Raw genomic sequence first — 18,996 nt, 5'->3', positions numbered from 1 at the left:
GACTCACAGATATAGAAAACAAGCTAGTGGTTACCAGCAGCAAGAGAAAAGGCGGAGAGGGGCAATGTAGGGGTCGAAGAGTACAAAAAAATGAAAAAACAAAACAAATAGTTCCCAGGGAACCAAGGAAAGAATACACATTTAACAAAAGGCTAATCTGCTTTGGTGATAGACAGGGAGGCCTGGTGTGCTGCAATTCATGGGGTCGCAAAGAGTTGAACATGACTGAGCACTGAACTGAACTGAACTGAACTGAATCTGCTTTATAATATAATGGGTGGGGAATGCAAAGAGTAAAATGATCTGTATAATCTTTTCTCCACTTAAGATCATAGTTCTCATATTTGTGGTTATCCAACTAGCATTTATCTATTCAACTTCTTCCTAATCAAATGAGTGGTTTTAAAGTTCTGGTTGGAAACTTCAGGTAAGAAAAATTTTAAATTTTACAATAAGCAGTACAGATGGCTCCCCAGGGACGGGGGAGCCTGGTGGGCTGCCATCTATGGGGTCTCACAGAGTTAGACACGACTGAAGTGACTTAGCAGTATCAGCAGCAAGCAATGCATAATGTATACATGGCCTTTGTATTTTCTTCTAAAAAGTATCAGTCATTAGAAGGTTGATAGTTAACTTCTGGTTTGTTTTATTACTTCCCTTAAAAAATTTTTCAGGTTTTTTTGAAATAACTTGAGAGTTCTTCTCCACCTTGACTTCAGTGTTACACTTCACAATAACTTTGTAGATATTGGGGGAATTGTACGATAGAGCAACAATGTGTAAGTTTTATCAAAATGTGAGTTCAAGTGCCTTTTTAGAGCTTCAATCCAAGTGGAGAGTTTATTTCTTCCTCATTAGCCAACACAAAAGGAACAAATAAGATTTATATTAATGGACGTTGAAAGCAAAGGTGATTCTCACAAGTGGCTACTTTGTTCTTTAAGGTAAAACATGAATAAAGATTAAGATGTCATCCTTGGTGGGTATTTTATTTTTTTAATATTGTGCAGTGAATATTTTATATCAGAAAATATACACATATCTCAAATAAATCTCAAATGAGGTAAAAGTGGTTAGTACTCAGTTGTGTCTGACTCTTTGTGACCCCATGGACTGTGGCCCTCCAGGCTCCTCGGTCCATGGGATTCTCCAGTCAAGAATACTGGAGTGGTTAGTCGATCTTCCCGACCCAGAAATCAAACCTGGATCTACAGATTTGCAGGCAAATTCTTTACCATTTGAGGCATGAGGAAACCCTACACAAACCTCAAATAAGTATGCAAAGTCAAATTTATTTATTAAAAAAAGAAAATTTAAAGTTTCTTTAAGAAAATCCTGTTGTGTAAAAAATAAGCAATTTTGGTATTGTATATACCATGCTAACTTCCTTTATGAAAATAGGTAAATCACAGATTTATTATCATCATTTATGGGGGCATCATAGGATGAGACGGCTGGACGGCATCGCTGATGCAATGAACATGAACTAGGGCAAACTCTGGGAGTTGGTGAGGGAAAGGCATGCTGCAGTGTGTGTAGTAGCAAAAAGTTGGACACTACTGGGCGACTAAAAAGCAACATGATAAAAATACTTGTATATACTAACCTTTGTTTACATTTGTTAGCTGTTTCTTTGAATTCAATTGATTTGACAAATATATTAAACATATTTTAGTTGTATTTGCTCAAAAATTTTCTGGAAAGAGTGTATTAGCTTTTCAATGCTCTTAAGGTCAAAATAATTAAAGTTATATTTTCAGATCCTCACATTGGGAAAAAAACATATTTTTACAACCTCTTTAAATTTCTATGATCAATATAATTTCTTCACTTATTTTGTATTAGCTCAAGAACAGAAACAAATCTAAAATTTAACCTCAATAGTTTGACAAATTTCTTAATACTTGTCACATTATTTAAAGCCAGAAAGTTTATAACATGAGCAGTTTCTTTTGTATACATTACTCATCACTAATGTCCAGATACTTCTAACTCCAAGATGAGAGTCATATATTTCATCTTTCATAAGACTTTCCTATCTGTATCACCCCGTCTGAAAACAGTCCCTACTCTGTATAGCTCTGAAATATTTATTTGATGACCTGCATTATTTCATCTGAAGATACTCAGCATTTTCCCTAATGAAGAAAAGGAATTCAAAGAGAAAGCTAATAGATTTTAAACATGTCTTTCTCTCCAGGCACTACGCTTGCTGCTTAGTCAGCATCATTTTATTGATTTAAATATGTATTTATTTTATACATTGTATTTATAATCGCATTATTTATAGTATCTACTGTATAGGTGTTCATTTATTATATATTAAAAATATTTTATTATCTATTTTATTGGATGATTTTACAACACAAAAAAGCGTCTTAAGTTGTTTTTAATTTTCATTTTCTAGATAAAAAATCTAAGTCTCATAAATACTAAATACTGTTATGCTGAGATTTTCTGGCCTGTGTGTGTGTGTGTGTGTGTGTGTGTGTGTGTGTGGTGTGTGCTCAGTGGTGTCTCATTCTTCGGGACCCGGTAGACTGCAGTCTGCCAGGCTTCTCTGTCCATGGAAGTTTCCCAGGCAGGCATACTGAAATAGGTCTCCATTTCCTCCTCTGGGTGATCTCCCCGACCCAGGGATCAAACCCAAGTCTCTCGCATCCCCTGCATTGGCAGTGGCTTCTTTACCACTAACACCACATGGGAAACCCTGTTTTCGGCCTAACTGATTCTAAAATTGAATTTTTAAAATATATCATGCAGACTTATTATGGGCTTCCCAGGTGGCAGTAGTGGTAAAGAACCGGCCTGCCAGTGGAGGAGACATAAGAGACATGGATTCAATTCCTGGGTCAGGAAGATCCCCTGGAGGAGGGCATGGCAACCCACTCCAGTATTCTTGCCTGGAGAATCCCATGGATGGAGGAGCCTGGTAGGCTACAGTCTATAGAGTAACATAGAGTCAGACAAGACTGAGGTGACAGCATACACGCACAACTTTAAGATGCTATGCTGCTTTTTGTTACATTTATGTTCACAATTTTTTCATGTTCCTCTGAGAGACTGTAAGATGAATAAGACTGTAAGTATCTTTTCAGCTCATCTTTTGCCTATTAGGGAGTTCTATGCCTAGTAGGTACCTAATGAACACATATAACCTGAATAAAGACAATATTTCAGTTGTCTAAAACTGGATCTGATTCCCTGCTAGTGAATAAAATAACAGCACATTGTGACCAGTTGTTCATCCTAATGGATCAACTATTTTAGAGCCTCCAGGCAAGTGACCATAAACCAGGGGGACTCCAGCAGCCAGATATTTTGTACATACCATAAAATCCTACTGCACAGAATCTTGAACTGAAATCCATCCCATGAACTGTCTTATCACTCTGCTAAGCTTTAAACGCTGCTGCTGCTGCTGCTGCCTCTAAGTCGCTTCAGTCGTGTCCGACTCTGTGTGACCCCATAGACGGCAGCCCACCAGGCTCCCCTATCCCTGGGATTCTCCAGGCAAGAACACTGGAATGGGTTGCCATTTCCTTCTCCAATGCATGAAAGTAAAAAAGTGAAAGTGAAGTTGCTCAGTCGTGTCCAATTCTTAGCAACCCCATGGACTGCAGCCTACTAGGCTCCTCTGTCCATGGGATTTTCCAGGCAAGAGTACTGGAGTGGGGTGCCATTGCCTTCTCCTAAGCTTTGAATAACATTTTGTAAAATGTAGCAACTGTTTTAATAAAGCAGTTGCTGTTTCACTACAGATTATCTTTGGTGATGTGGAGCTCAGAAGTGACATCACTAAAAAATATAGGATTTTAAATTTTGATAGATTTATTAAAACAAAATGAGTCACCTCTACTTATTCATAAACATATACATATGCACAGTTTTCATAGAGATCATTTTACTGGGATGACTTGATACTGCATTATTCTGTGTGAGTTACACAAAATTATATTGCACATTTTATTAATATACTGTTAGCATGTTTGTATATATTACTTGTAAGTTGTTTATTTAGTAATTTTTGTCAATGATTCATTAACATAAAATATTTTCCTAAACATATTATTAAAGTACCAATTAACATTACAGTCACTTATATTTGTTTGTACTTTCCGTTTTGTAAGTATTCCTTGCAATAATTTTATCTATTAATGGGCCTTTCCTTCTGACTCAAATGGTAAAGAATCTGCCTACCATGCAGGAGACCCAAGTTTGATCCCTGTGTCAGGAGAAACCCCTGGAGAAGAGAACGGCAACCCACTGAAGTATTCTTGCCTGGAGAATTCCATGGACAAGCCTGGAAGACTATAATCCATGGGGTTGCAAAGAGCCAGACACGACTGAGTGACTAACATCATCTATTAGTAATTAAAAACTTCTTAACAAGCTTAATTGTTGCTAGTGACATTATAAAATATATATTAAATATTAGCAAACCTATAGCATTAGCAACTCTACATTTTTTAGTAAGTTCTGGCTCTATCTGGAGTTTTGGTACCTAGGTCTGAGTGGAGAATTGAATATACAGTAGCTTTAAGAAGCCTAATAATAATAATTTAACAATTATAAGATGCAAAGGAAGGGTTGAAGGATCAAGTTCAAGAAAAGCATAAGAAAGCAAGATTCATAACCAAAGCAAAAGCACCAGGCTGAGAAATGACACAATTAATCTGTAATTGTCATAAAATTATGATTATAGAGCTACCACAACTAATGTCATTTTTACAGAGAAGTTTTGAATAAAAAATGAGAAATAATTTGTCTTTCCTTTTTGTTTAAAAAGCAGAGAAATTCATTTGTGTCACACTTCATCGCATCTTCTACATCAAGCAACATCATGTTGAACAAGATCAGTCTACTGTTGTCTCTTCAGATAAGTCTCCTAGGAACCACTTTTGGTGGGAATGTTCTGATTTGGCCAATGGAAGGTAGTCATTGGCTAAATGTTAAGATAATTATAGATGAGCTGATTAAAAAAGGGCATAATGTGACTGTCCTAGTCGCTTCTGGTGCACTTTTCATCACACCGACCACTAACCCATCTCTGATATTCGAAATATATGAGGTACCCTTTGGCAAAGAAAGAATAGAAGGAGTGATCAAGGACTTTGTTTTGACCTGGATGGAACACAGACCATCTCCTTTAACCATTTGGAGATTCTACCAAGAGATGGCCAAAGTCATCAAGGACTTCCACATGGTGGCCAGAGAAATCTGTGATGGTGTTCTCAAAAACGAAAAGCTAATGGAAAAGCTGAAGAAAAGCAAATTTGAGGTCTTGGTATCAGATCCAGTCTTTCCTTGTGGTGATATAATAGCTTTAAAATTGGGAATACCATTTATCTACTCCTTGAGGTTTTCTCCAGCCTCAACAGTGGAAAAACACTGTGGGAAGGTACCGTACCCTCCTTCCTATGTTCCTGCTATTTTATCAGAACTCACCGACCAGATGTCTTTCACTGACAGAATAAGAAATTTCATTTCCTACCATCTACAGGACTACATGTTTAATACTCTGTGGAAATCGTGGGATTCCTACTATAGTAAAGCTTTGGGTATGTTACATTTTTATTATTAAGTTTTAACAAACAGAGCTTTATATCGCTTCTTCTCTGTTTCCCTATGGCTATTCTTCTTCAACCCTACATATTGATTACTATCTATTACTATCATTTGCTATCAAAAATGAAGACAAAAGACACTATGCTTTGGAACTACAAGGTGATGTTTTCTAATTTTATGGACTTGAAGATACCAAATAAGTTCTTTTATGGATAACATTTTGTGACAAACACCAAAGTTTAAAAATAGGACTAAATTCTCATTTAGATATTGTATTGAAAACAGAAATTACCTAGAAACTCTAGTGGGATGTGGGAAAATCCTGGAAGAAATTAAGCTTTCTACAAGCCCATTACCAGTATAAACATTTGTGTGTGTGTGTTTAAAAACATTATATGTTTATGAAAATGTTTGATTGTTGCACATAGACTCCCTACTGTGTACTAGACACCCTCTAGATAGAGAGGTTATAACAAGGACTGAGGTCAAGTTCCTGGCTTCAAGGATTTCACAGTCAAGCAGAGAAACCAGACATAAAAATAAATATTTACAGTATAAATGATGTGAATAATGGAAATATGTATAAAGGACAGAGATAGTATTAGATTGGCCAAAGAAGTTTCTTCAGGGTCTCTAATGTCTTATGGCAAAAATATAAAGGAGACAGGTGGTGTGTGTCAAGAGAGTGGTATTTTTAAAACTTCAGAATTGAGGTGTTCCATCTCAGAAGGAAATTTCAGGAATTTTCCTGAAAACGAAATGTAAGGAAGGAAGCAATGTGCCCAATACTGTGGAGTCTTAAAACAGCCTATGCGTCCTGGATATTATTGATGGTTCGGTATTCAGTATTCATGAAGGTCAAAGTGTAAAAGTCAGGAAGCATGAGGGATAACTTTGGAGATGTCAGGACAGCAAGAATGAATTTATTCAATATGTATTTACCAAGCCTCTAGTATGTCATGCTAAAAATCTTTGTTTTTAGATAATAAGTAGTGGGAAAGTTTAAAGAAATGCATTATGATTGGACTGTATTTTATGTAAAATATTTAGATAGTTGTGGACCTTGAATGAAAGGTTGTTAGATGTAGGCCATTGCATCACTCCTGGAAAGATGTGATAAGAGCATGCACGAGTGAAGTAGCTTACAAAGAGAGAAAAACAATGCAGATAATGCATTTAGGAGAACAGGCTCATGATAACCAGTTTTCAAACAGGGGTTGTGACCATGAAGGTGTCATTAAGCTTCCTTGTACCTGCAGTTATTTATCCAGATAAGAGGGCTATTGAAAGAACTAAATGGGTTGACATATAAAAGGATTTTAAGATGGTGTCTAGGAGCTAGTGACCAATCAATTTGTAATACCTCTTTATTAGGTAAAATTAATGAGGTGATAATTGATTGGTGTGGAGTATTAAGGATGAGGAAGAGATTAATATGGTTTATTCTTCAGATATTAATTGACATGTATGCGTGCTTAGTGGTGTCAATTCTTTGTGATCCCATGGACCGTAGCTTGCCAGGCTCTTCGGTCCATGGGAATCTCCAGGCAAGAATACTGGAATGGGCTGCCATTTCCTTCTCTGGGGATCTTTCTGAGCTGGGACTAAAGCCTGTGTCTCTGACGTCTCCTGCACTGGCAGGTGGATTCTTGACTACTGAGCCACCTGGGAAGCCTGATATGATTGACATATAACATTAATTACTTTCAGATGCACAGCATAATGATTTGATATTTGTATATATGGCTAAATGATCACCACAGTGAATCTGGTTAACATCAGCCAGCACATAGTTACAATGATTTTTCCTTGAGATAGTAATTTAAAAATCAACTCTTTCAGCAAATTTCAAATATACAATACAGTTTATTATTATTAACTATAGTCACCATGCAGAGAAGGCAGTAGCAGCCCACTCCAGTACTCTTGCCTGGAGAGTCCCATGGACAGAGAAGCCTGGTGGGCTACAGTCCATGGGGGTCACGAAGAGTCGAGCACGACTGAATGACTTCACTTTCACTTTTCACTTTCATGCATTGGAGAAGGAAATGGCAACCCCCTCCAGCATTCTTACCTGGAGAATCCCAAGGATGGGGGAGCCTGGTGGGCTGCCATCTACGGGGTCACACAGAGTTGGACATGACTGACGCAACTTAGCAGCAGCAGCAGCAGCATATTCACTATACTGTGTGTTAATATCCTCAGGACTTATCTAAATATTTTAACCTGGAAATTTGTACCCTCTGATCTCCTTCACCCATTTCATCTACCCTCTACTCTCATCTCTGGCAGCCACCAATATGTTCTACTATATCTATGAGTTAAGGTTTTATTTGTTTTAAGATATAAACATAAAAAGATTTTATGGTATCTGTCTTTTTCTGTCTGACATTTCACTCAACACAATGTCCTCAAGGTCCAAGGTCCATCCATGTTGTCATTTGGGATTTCCTCCTTTGCTTTGCCTAAATAATATACCTCTGTGTGTGTGTGTGTGTGTGTGTGTGGGTGGGTGGATGTGGGTGTGTTGGTGTGTGTGTAGCCAAGACATGAAAACAACATCAATGAATAAATAAAAATGTGAAATCACATGTAGCTATTATAGATGCTGCTGCAATTAACACGGGCCATAGATATTTTTTGAAGTTAGAAATAGAGGAAAACAATAGGATGGGAATGACTAGATATCTCTTCAAGAAAATTAGAGACACTGAGAGAACATTTCATGCAAAGATGGCCTCAATAAAGGACAGAAATGGTATAGACATAACAGAAGCAGAAGATATTAAGAAGAGGTGGCAAGAATACACAGAAGAACTGTACAAAAAAGATCTTCATGACCCAGATAATCACAACAGCATGGTCATTCACCTAGAGACAGACATCCTGGAATGTGAAGTCAAGTGGGCCTTAGGAAGCAAAACTACGAACAAAGCTAGCGGAGGTGATGGAATTCCAACTGAGCTATTTCAAATCCTGGAAGACGATGCTGTGAAAGTGCTGCACTCAATATGCCAGCAAATTTGGAAAAGTCAGCAGTGGCCACAAGAATGGAAAAGGTCAATTTTCATTCCAATCCCAAAGAAAGGCAATGCCAAAGAACGCTCAAACTACCTGCACAATTGCACTCATCTCACATGCTAGCAAAGTAATGTTCAAAATTCTCCAAGCCAGGCTTCAGCAGTACGTAAACTGTGAACTTCCAGATGTTCAAGCTGGTTTTAGAAAAGGCAGAGGAACCAGAGATCAAACTGTCAACATCCGTTGGATCATCGAAAAAGCCAGAGAGTTCTAGAAAGATATCTACTTCTGCTTTATTGACTGTGCCAAAGCCTTTGACTGTGTGGATCAAAATAAACTGTGGAAAATTCTGAAAGAGATGGGAATACCAGACCACCTGACCTGTCTCTTGAGAAACCTGTATGCAGGTCAGGAAGCAATAGTTAGAACTGGACATGGAGCAACAGACTGGTTCCAAATAGGAAAAGGAGTACGTCAAGGCTGTATATTGTCACCCTGCTTATTTAACTTATATGCAGAGTACATCATGAGAAATACTGGAGTGGAAGAAGCACAAGCTGGAATCAAGATTGCCAGGAGAAATATCAATAACCTTAAATATGCAGATGACACCACCCTTATGGCAGAAAGTAAAGAAGAACTAAAGAGTCTCTTGATGAAAGTGAAAGAGGAGAGTCAAAAAGTTTGCTTAAAGCTCAACATTCATAAAATTAAGATCATGGCATCTGGTCCTGTCATTTCAGGGCAAATAGATAGGGAAACAGTGGAAACAGTGGCTGACTTTATTGTTTTGGGCTCCAAAATCACTGCAGATGGTTATTGCAGCCATGAAATTAAAAGACGCTTACTCCTTGAAAGGAAAGTTATGACCAACCTGGATAGCATATTCAAAAGCAGAGACACTATTTTGTCAACAAAGGTCCTTCTAGTCAAGGCTATGGTTTTTCCTGTGGTCATGTATGGATGTGAGAGTTGGACTATAAAGAAAGTTGAGTGCCGAAGAATTGATGCCTTTGAACTGTGGTGTTGGAGAAGACTCTTGAGAGTCCCTTGGACTGCAAGGAGATCCAACCAGTCCATGTAAAGGAGATCAGTCCTGGGTGTTCTTTGGAAGGACTGATGTTGAAGCTGCAACTCCAATATTTGGGCCACCTGATGCAAAGATCTGACTCATTTGAAAAGACCCTGATACAAGAAAAATTGAGGGCAGGAGGAGGGGGACGACAGAGGATGAAATGGTTGGATGGCATCATCGACTCAATGGACATGGGTTTGGGTGAACTCTGAGAGTTGGTGATGGACAGGGAGGCCTGATGTGCTGTGGTTCATGCAGTCGCAAAGAGTTGGACATGACTTAGTGACTGAACTGAACTGAGCCTTCACTTCCTTTGATCAATATGCAGAAGTGGAATTGTTGTATCATATGGTAGTTCTATCTTCAGTTGTTTGAGGAGCCTCCATACTGTTTTCTATAGTGAGCTGTGCCAATTTGTGTTCCTACCAACATTGCACAAGGGTTCCCTTCCTTCACATTCTCACCTACATTTATTTATTTTTTATTTTTTTGATAACAGCCATCCTAAGAAGTGTAAGATAATAACTCATCATGGTTTTGATTTTCATTTCCTTGATGATTAGTGCTTTTGAATACTTTTTCATGTTTCTGTTGGCCATCTGTATGTCTTTGGGAAAATGTCAGTTCAGGTCCTCTGACCATTTTCAGTCACATTGTATGTATTTTTGTTACTAAGTTGTATAAGTTTTTATATACTTTGGATATTAGCCCCTTGTTGGATATATGATTTGTAAATATTTTCTCCCATTTGATAGGTTGCCTTTTAATGCTGTTGGCACTTTACTTTTTCTGTGCAGAAGCTTTCCAGTTTGTTGTAGTCCTACATGTTTATTTTTGCTTTTATTGCCTTTGCATTTGGTGAAAAATCCAGAAAGGCATCCCCAAGATCTATACCAAGGAGATTAGTGCCCGTGTTTTCCCCCAGGAGTTCTCTGGTTTCAGTTCAAACTATAAAAGTCTTTAATCCATTTTGAGTTAATTTTTGTACATTTGTAAGATAGGGATCCAATTTCATTCTTTCACATGTGACCGTGTAGTTTTTCCAACACCATTTATTGAAGAGACTGTCTTCTCCACTGTATATTCTCGGCTCCTTTGCTATAACTTAACTGACCACATATGAGTGGGTTTATTGGTGAGAAGTATTAAGAGGGATGCCAGTTATAATTGGTTCATCATTTCTTCTGGGTATGTTAAATAGTTGCCCGCAAATTGAAAAGAAGACAGATATTTCTCTCCTGGAATCTAAATAAAAATCTACCCATTCTAGAGTTTAGAGAGAATAAGCACAGCTACTGTGGTGATCATGAACTACCCAGTGAAGATAAAGAGATGGTCAACATCCTAGGGCTAAAACGGTACCTTAAAATTTAAGGAAGAGGATAAAGGAATGGCAGTTTCATGAGGCAACAAAGCTGTAAAGATGTTTGAAAACTCTTTAACCCCTCAAGCATGTAGTAAGCTAACAGTGAAATCTGAACATGTGCAGCATCTCAGTTAGTGAACTAGAGGAATGCACATCTAGAGCTCCTTGGTCATGATACATGTCTGCATTCTCATCTCATCATTTATGTTTTTTATCAGCTACTCATTGTCCAGCTTGGGATAATAATGATCAGGATTATGAGGTTCTTTGTGTTGGTAAAATTATCCCTTATAAACCTTCCCCATGCTAGCAATCTCAAAATCACTTTTCATTATATTGTGTTTGTAAGTTAATACTGGTAATAAAACCACACTATTTTCCCTGTCTTAAGACCTTAGAATAATCTTTCTTAACAAATGTATTCATGGGAATGTAATGAAGATTTCTAAAAAGGTTTTTACCCTCTAATTTTGATAATATCATGTTTCTAGTCAAATTACACTGTTAGACTTAGAATGACTATTTAAAGTTCGTTTTACTAAAACACAGTATTCTTAAGTTTGGGGACTTGAACGGTCATGTTCAAAAGATCAGGTAAGAAAGAAAAGTACTGATACAACAAAGTAATTTATTTTTGGTGGACTTTGTACATGCAGAATGATAAATGAGGATTGTGAACAGAACTGATGTATAAAGAACTTATTTCCAACTTATAATTTAAATTTATCTTTTACTTTAGCTTGAGTGCTCTAATCAAAATCATTGCAAAAAATACATATCCACTCAGGTCTCAAATTTTCACACCTGAGTAAATAAATGGAGGAGTAAATAAATGGAGTAAAAAAAAGTAAGATTCTTTTCAGCAGTGGAATGCTCTAAGAACCTTAGAGTGAGTCCTTAATCTCTTCTAATTGCTAGAAATTGGATATCATGTGGTAATTACCTCTTTTATTTCAGACATTGGATATTTGGTTCAAACTCATGAATATCATTATAGTAATACCATGTAATATTTGTTGATCTCTTCTGTGTCACTGTACAGTGTGATGAGTGTTTCACATTTAATAGCTATCTTAATCTTTAATGAAGTTTTGAAGAAAAATCTACAATTACAAATGAGAATATTGAAGCTTAGAAATAGTGAACATGTTAAAATCAAATCATATATCTCTTAGGTTGAGAAAATTTTCAAACAGGTGTTTCTAACACCAGAGCATTTAGAAGGATTTTTCTCTCCTTTAATTTTTCAGACTCTTTTAAGATGAAACTTTCTTGCGTACTGTTCTTCCTCTCAATGTATTTAGTTTTGAAATCTATTCTATTTCTCTCCTAGTTTAATTTGCTAGATGGAGTTTAATTTGGCCACATTATCATGAAGCAGCTTGCTATTCCTTTAGGCATAGGTCTCCAAGTGACTCCATTTGCATGGGGCAATCTGCCTGAGGATAGCCTTCTGGTCCTAAGAAAGCTCCGCATTAACTTAAAGTGAGAAATAGCTCTTGCAGATTTCAGATATATTTGTTTAAAGTTGACCTAGGTAAAGTTCATTTTTGTTTATATTAACAACAGAAAAGCTACCACAAAAACTGGGGAAACATTTAGGGAAATAATAATATAGCATTTTTAATCCAGTAAAAATGCTCACTATAATCCATAAATATTACCTTTTACTAACAACAGTTTTACTCTGTGGCCACTATAAAAGTAAACAGTTTTTTTCTGTGATCTTTATATACTAGATTTATATAAATAAACAATGTATTTTTAGAGATGAATAATTAGGTGAGTAACCTTTAAAAACTAATGCCGTCTATAATAACAATAGACAGTCATGCAAATATATTAAGTTCAATAGAAAAAACAGCAGACCTTCAAAAAAAAGTGTGACCATAGTACTCATATCTTCACATGAACAAGGGACTCACTAAGCATAGGTAATTTACGTAAAATAAAGTGCTAGAAATGAGACAAATCTGAGTGTGTATTATCTGCACAGTGATTGATTTCCAGTAGTCATTTTAAAGTAGAAAAAAAAAATGTGTTGGGGTCTTTTCCCTGAAGAGCAGTATATGTTTTGATTTGGATTTTTATTTCTGTTTTTCTCTTCTTAGTCTTTCCTTTGCTTCCCTCTCTCCTTTCCTTCTTCTAGTTTAAATGTCAATTGACCTTGATTACTTTGAAGTTTTCAAATCACCACTAGTAACATTCCCTTTTCCGCAGTTACCCATAAGCCAGATGATAACCATAGGTGTGATATCCAAGATGGAATTTGTTGTGGGACTTCCACAATTCCCAGGAAGAACTTTCACTGTGTTTTGCTCCCACTCAAGGGAGCAAAGGGAATGAAGGTTATCTTTATGGGTATAATAATCTTGAGCCTTATATCTTTGTATTTCTTCAGTCATTTTTGAAACTTGGAACTGAATACTGTTAGTGTTAGATCATGTATGAGGTACCTGGACACAGCATGACTTGCACTTGTGGAGAAATTTGTAGGCGTTTGGGAACATCTGCATTAAAGCTCATGTGCCCCAGGCAGCCATTGTCTGAGGTGTAGAGAGAGGAGGTAAGCCCTGTTGATGAGATCTGGTTAAATTAATCGCTTTAAAATCAGATTCTCTTCTTACAGCAGGAATATAACTAACATTTATTAAGCACAAATGCTATTCTTATTCTGAATAATTTACATACATTTCTTAACTCAGGGCTTCCCAGGTGGCTCAGTGGTAAAGAATCCACCTGTTAATGCAGGAGATACAGATTTAATCCCTGGGTGAGGAAGATCCCCTAGAGGAGGAAATAGCAACTCACTCTAGTATTCTTGCTTGGCGAATTCCATGGGCAGAGGAGCCTGGTATGCACAGTTCATGGGGTCTCAAAAGAGTTGGACATGGCTTAGTGACTAAACAACAATTGCTTCACTGAGTACTCATAACTACAGAAAATAGGCACTTTCATTTCCGCTTATTTTGTAATGACCCTAAGTAACTTGCCTGAGGTTATAAGCAAGGAAGTGGTGAAGTATTTAATGCCAAACCCAGTGCTGGCATTTCTTTATAGAGAGCTTTAAAAGAGGTTTATGCAGGGTACAACAAAAGGAAAGAAAGAAAGAGCACAGAAGTTTAAAATATCAAGTGAATTAACTAAATGCTAATCAAACAGCTCAAATATAATTGAAGCACTGATGAAAGGCCAAAAACTCTGAAGTTACTGAAGAGGTGATTACTCCTATTTCTAAAACAGTGTTAGGACTGGTTTGCAGACTTCTGCGGCCGATGGAGCCATCTCCAAATCTGAGTGACAATGAGAAATAAGTCAGCACAATTAAGTCCTAACATCCAGAGCAACGTTCAGGGAGCACACAGGAAGGGGAAACCATCAAGCCAGGGCATTTTTAGGAAAAAATGTTGTAAGAAAAACTCCTGTATAAAAATATAGTCTTAGAGATTTTCAATTCAAACTAATTGCATATTTTAAGGTACTTTGATTTAGTTTTATTGGGCTTCCCTGGTGGCTCAGTGGTAAAAAAATCTCCCTGCCAATGCAGGAGACATCCGTTCGATACTTGGGTCAGGAAGAGCCCCTAGAGGAGGAATGGCAACCCACTCCAGTATTTCTTGCCTGAGAAATTCTATGGACAGAGGCGCCCAGTGGGCTCCAGTCCATGGGGTCACCAAAGAGTCAGACATTACTTAGTGACTAAACAAACAAACAATTTAGTCTTATATAGATGACTAACATTCTCCAGCAAGTGTTATATACACACTCTTATTAAATCATATTCTGAGAACTTTATTACTACTGAAAACTTTATTACTACTGAGAGTCCTTTTTTTCAAAATAGAGAATGAACAGGAGCAATTGATTCTGAAGGGGAACAAAACCTGCCAGCCCCAAAAGTGTCTCTTTGGCTTGAAGATTATCTGGGGCTGAATGTTTTTAATAAGAGACAAAGACTCAGGAAGTCTTTTTTTTTTTTTTAACCTCCCCATTAACAGCTTAAGATAATTTAGATAAGGTACTCGGTCCCAGAAGAGCCCTTCCACCAGAGAGATCTACAGAGAGCATGGGCTGCTGTGGTAGGGAACTCACCAGGGCCTGGGGACCAAAACCCATTCTGTGTTCCATTGTCACTATGGCAGAGCAAACATTCCTTTACAAAATATTTGATTTTTCATCTCCATGTGAATTTCCTTCCTCCCCTTTAAAACCCCAAGCCCCTGCCCCCTTCTCTCAGGTGGCATGAAAGTAGAAGTGAAAGTTAGTCACTCAGTCCTGTTGGACTCTTTGTGTCCACAAGGACTGTAGCCCACCAGGGTCCTCTGTCCATGGGATTATCCAGGCAAGAGTACTGGAGTGGGTTGCCATTTCCTTCTCCAGGGGATCCTCCTGACCCAGGGATTGAACCTGGGTCTCCTGCATTGCAGGCAAATTCTTTACTGTCTGAGCCATTAGGTGGCACACAAGCCTCAATTATCTAGCTTGTTCTTGGACTTCCTAGCGGTCTTATGGAGACCCTGCTGCTGCTGCTGCTAAGTCGCTTCAGTCGTGTCTGACTCTGTGCGATCCCATAGACTGCAGCCTACCAGTCTCCCCCGTCCCTGGGATTCTCCAGGCAAGAACACTGGAATGGGTTGCCATTTCCTTCTCCAATGCATGAAAGTGAAAAGTGAAAGTGAAGTCACTCAAGCCATGTCCGACTCTTAGCGACCCCATGGACTGCAGCCTACCAGGCTCCTCCATCCATATGATATTCCAGGCAAGAGTACTGGAGTGGGGTGCCATATATGTCATTAAATTTGGTTTTTCCCCTGTTTATCTGTCTCATGTTGATTTAATTCTTAGATGTGTCAGAAGAATCTAGAAAAGGTAAAGGGAAAGTGTTTTTCCTCCCCTAAAATTCAAAGTACAATAACAGTATTGTAATTGGTACAAATGTTCTTTGACTGATCTAGTTTTCAGTTGTGGTACTTATATTTCACAGGCATATACTTTTAAAATTATTTCCTGAGCTTTTTGGTTACATTTAAGATGCCATTATCAAATATTCACAATTGTGAAATACAGCGTTTTCTAATTTTTACTATTATAAAATGTACCTCAACTATTTCATTTAAAAAGTAGAATATAGAAGAAAAAACATTGGATGGAAAACCAAAATACTTATGTATTTCTAGCATTATGACTTTCAGATTATTAAAACCTCTCTTGACCTGTTTTCTTATATACAAATCAATGGAATTGGGCCAACTGGACATATGCTGTCTCCAGAATGACAATTTCACAATGCTATTACTGAAACCTTATTCAGAAGAGCTATTAGTGAACTAATAAAACAAACAAATGTGTGATTGTTTTAAGTTACAAAACTTTAATTTTTCATGAAATTATGCACATTTGGCTTGTTATTTTTTCACTGATGGAAATTTAAATCAGCTTATACTTAATCAGCTTATGTCCCCAAACACAATTTATTTTTTAATCTCTTCTTAATTTTTTGAATTTGCAAATTATGAATAATTTAGACATATAGGAAATTATGGAATTAAAAAAACAGACACCTCTATTGATTATAATGAGATTATTTCAACAGTTAAGAATAATTTAATATCTATCTATAAATAATATCACTTACTAATCAATTTTGTTATCTCTTATTGTCTTTATTAAAATAGATAATTATATTATTGTCCTGAAGAGATCACTTAACAGTGGAAAGCTGACTCCATGAGTTCTTGAATTTTCTTTTTTTTTTATTTAGGGTAATTTAGGGCTGCCTACTTGCATTTGATTTGGGGTATATTTTGATAAGTGTTATCATAGTTATTGACAGTAATCTCTAATTAATTATTATACTTACATGGACTTCGATAATTAGACAAATCTCAGTATTTTACATATAAATTTTCAGTTTATATTCTTTATATGCTCAGCATTTAACATATAAACTTTCAGTTATTCTTTATATGTGCTTTGTCTCCTTTCTGTAAGAAGGTCATGATAGCAATAGATTTCTTTATGAAGATATTTCAAATTCTTTTCACTAAACCTATTTTAATGGACCTCACGATTACTCACACTCTTCTCTTGCTATTTTTCTTCAAAATCTAATCAATTTTAAAATTGTAGCCACTATAATCAAACTGGGGCTAGCTCTTGAAAGGACACAAATATAATCATTCTAAATGTATCACTTCTCTGTGCTCTCTTTCCCTTTCTCTGCTTTCCTGGTCCTCTTGTTCTTTAGGGGTCTGAAAGGACACAATTCAGAGGCAATAGATTATGAGGATAAAATTCAGCAATTAATTTCCATTCTTATTTCCCACCTTCTATTCTTTTAATCACTTTATTTGTTCTTATTTTCCCTTTTTAATGGCAGCCTTTAAATATTTTAACTTTTAAAACAGCAATGTTGTATATTAATAGTTGACCTTGTTCGATTTGGTATTCACTAAGAACCTCAACTAATAGATATCATGACATCCATGTCTAGCCAGTAATTCTGTGGCTAGCCCACTGATTTACTGGTCAATCTTTCGGCAAATTTATTAGACTGTCAGCATTACTAAACTCTTGCTCTGAGCCAAGCAGTTTGCAAAGCAGCTTTGCAGATATTATTGCTCATGTAATATAGCAAATTAGCATCATCTCTAAAGCTGAGAGGATCTTGGTAATTCACCAGGATCACAAACTTTATTAAAGGACAGTTTCTGAATGTGTGACTGATGAAGTCTAGTGTCCACCTAAGTTAAGCTACTAAACAGCTCTGAGTAAAAAGTGTGTGGTTCCTTAGAGTGCTGGTCCTTATCTCCTTGATTGTGTGTAAATACATCATAGGCAAGAAAATAAAAATTTCCCTATAACAAGGAGACAGTGATTAATTTGCTTTATTACAGAAGAAAAGTTCTCTATCAAATACGTAGTAATTTATTACTCAATTAATCTAAAAATTTCTTGAGGTGTTTTAGCAAACCTCCTCTAAGTGAATCTTGTTTTTAATTTTTTGCTAAATATGAGCCATGAGGAAATGGTAATAATGCCCATCACTGGGCAATGCCAAAGTTCCTAAAACTTACAAAGATGAGGCATGACATTGTAAGAAGTCAGAAATGAGCAAAACAATTATCATGATTATCATCCCAGTTGTACTATTCTGTCAAATATGCTTTGGATTATGCAATTCAACATTAGTTTCATTATCCATGAAATGGAGTGAATCACTTCTGCCAAGCAAGCTATGAAAAGAATCGAATCAGACAATGCGTGTAAAAATGTCCTGTAGTTAAAGACATCCAGCTTGAAAGGACTGTAAGTCTTGACAAAGTGGCCATAGCAGTGAGAACTGTTATTTTTCATCTAACTAATTTGGGGAAAGATACACTAATCTGAATATACATTTTATAAATCACAGTTACTACTGCAGAAAACACAGGGGTCAGGCTTATAACCCATCTGCTTCTCTTTCTTTAAAATAGCACCAGATTTCATTTCTTTTGTTGGAATAATCATATTAATACATTTAAGAACTTGAGTTATATTGTTTTCCTTTTAATCTATAGATCAGTTGAGTTATGAAAAATATAGCTGTCACAGTAAATATTATTTCATTTGAAAAAAATAACCTACCTAAATACTTTATACATTGAAAGCTTCTTTTCATCTTAAAAGATCTACAGTAAGAAGGTTTCCATAATGGATGTCACCATACCTAAGAAGTTTTACCATCAACTGATTTTTAATTTGACTCTGATTGAAATTGTTCTAAGTGGGAATGTGCTAATTTGGCCAACGGATGGTAGCCATTGGTTAAATATTAAAATAATTTTAGAAGAGTTGAATCAAAGGAATCACAATGTGACTGTACTGGCTTCATCAGCAACTCTATTCATCAACTCCAATTCTGACTCTCCTGTGAATTTTGAGGTGATACCTGTTTCCTACAAGAAGAGCAATATAGATTCCTTAA

At 36.6% G+C, this 18,996-nt stretch overlaps 1 protein-coding gene across 1 annotated transcript in view; it reads left to right on the top strand.

Moving 5' to 3' along the window:
- Positions 1-394: 394 nt before the first annotated feature.
- The window catches only part of LOC101119640 (UDP-glucuronosyltransferase 2A1), a 55,868-nt gene continuing 37,266 nt past the window's right edge, over positions 395-18,996 (top strand). Inside the window, exons 1-2 of the mRNA XM_015096540.3 lie at positions 395-427; positions 4,790-5,561. Of these exons, the coding sequence (XP_014952026.1) occupies positions 4,844-5,561 (718 nt within the window). The 5' untranslated portion in view covers positions 395-427; positions 4,790-4,843. The remainder of the gene's footprint in view (positions 428-4,789; positions 5,562-18,996) is intronic.

Source organism: Ovis aries, chromosome 6 (assembly GCF_016772045.2).
Source record: "Ovis aries strain OAR_USU_Benz2616 breed Rambouillet chromosome 6, ARS-UI_Ramb_v3.0, whole genome shotgun sequence".
In the NCBI taxonomy this organism is placed as follows: Eukaryota; Metazoa; Chordata; class Mammalia; order Artiodactyla; family Bovidae; genus Ovis; species Ovis aries.
Note: the sequence above shows the minus strand (reverse complement) of the source record. Positions and strands in the feature narration are given on the sequence as shown.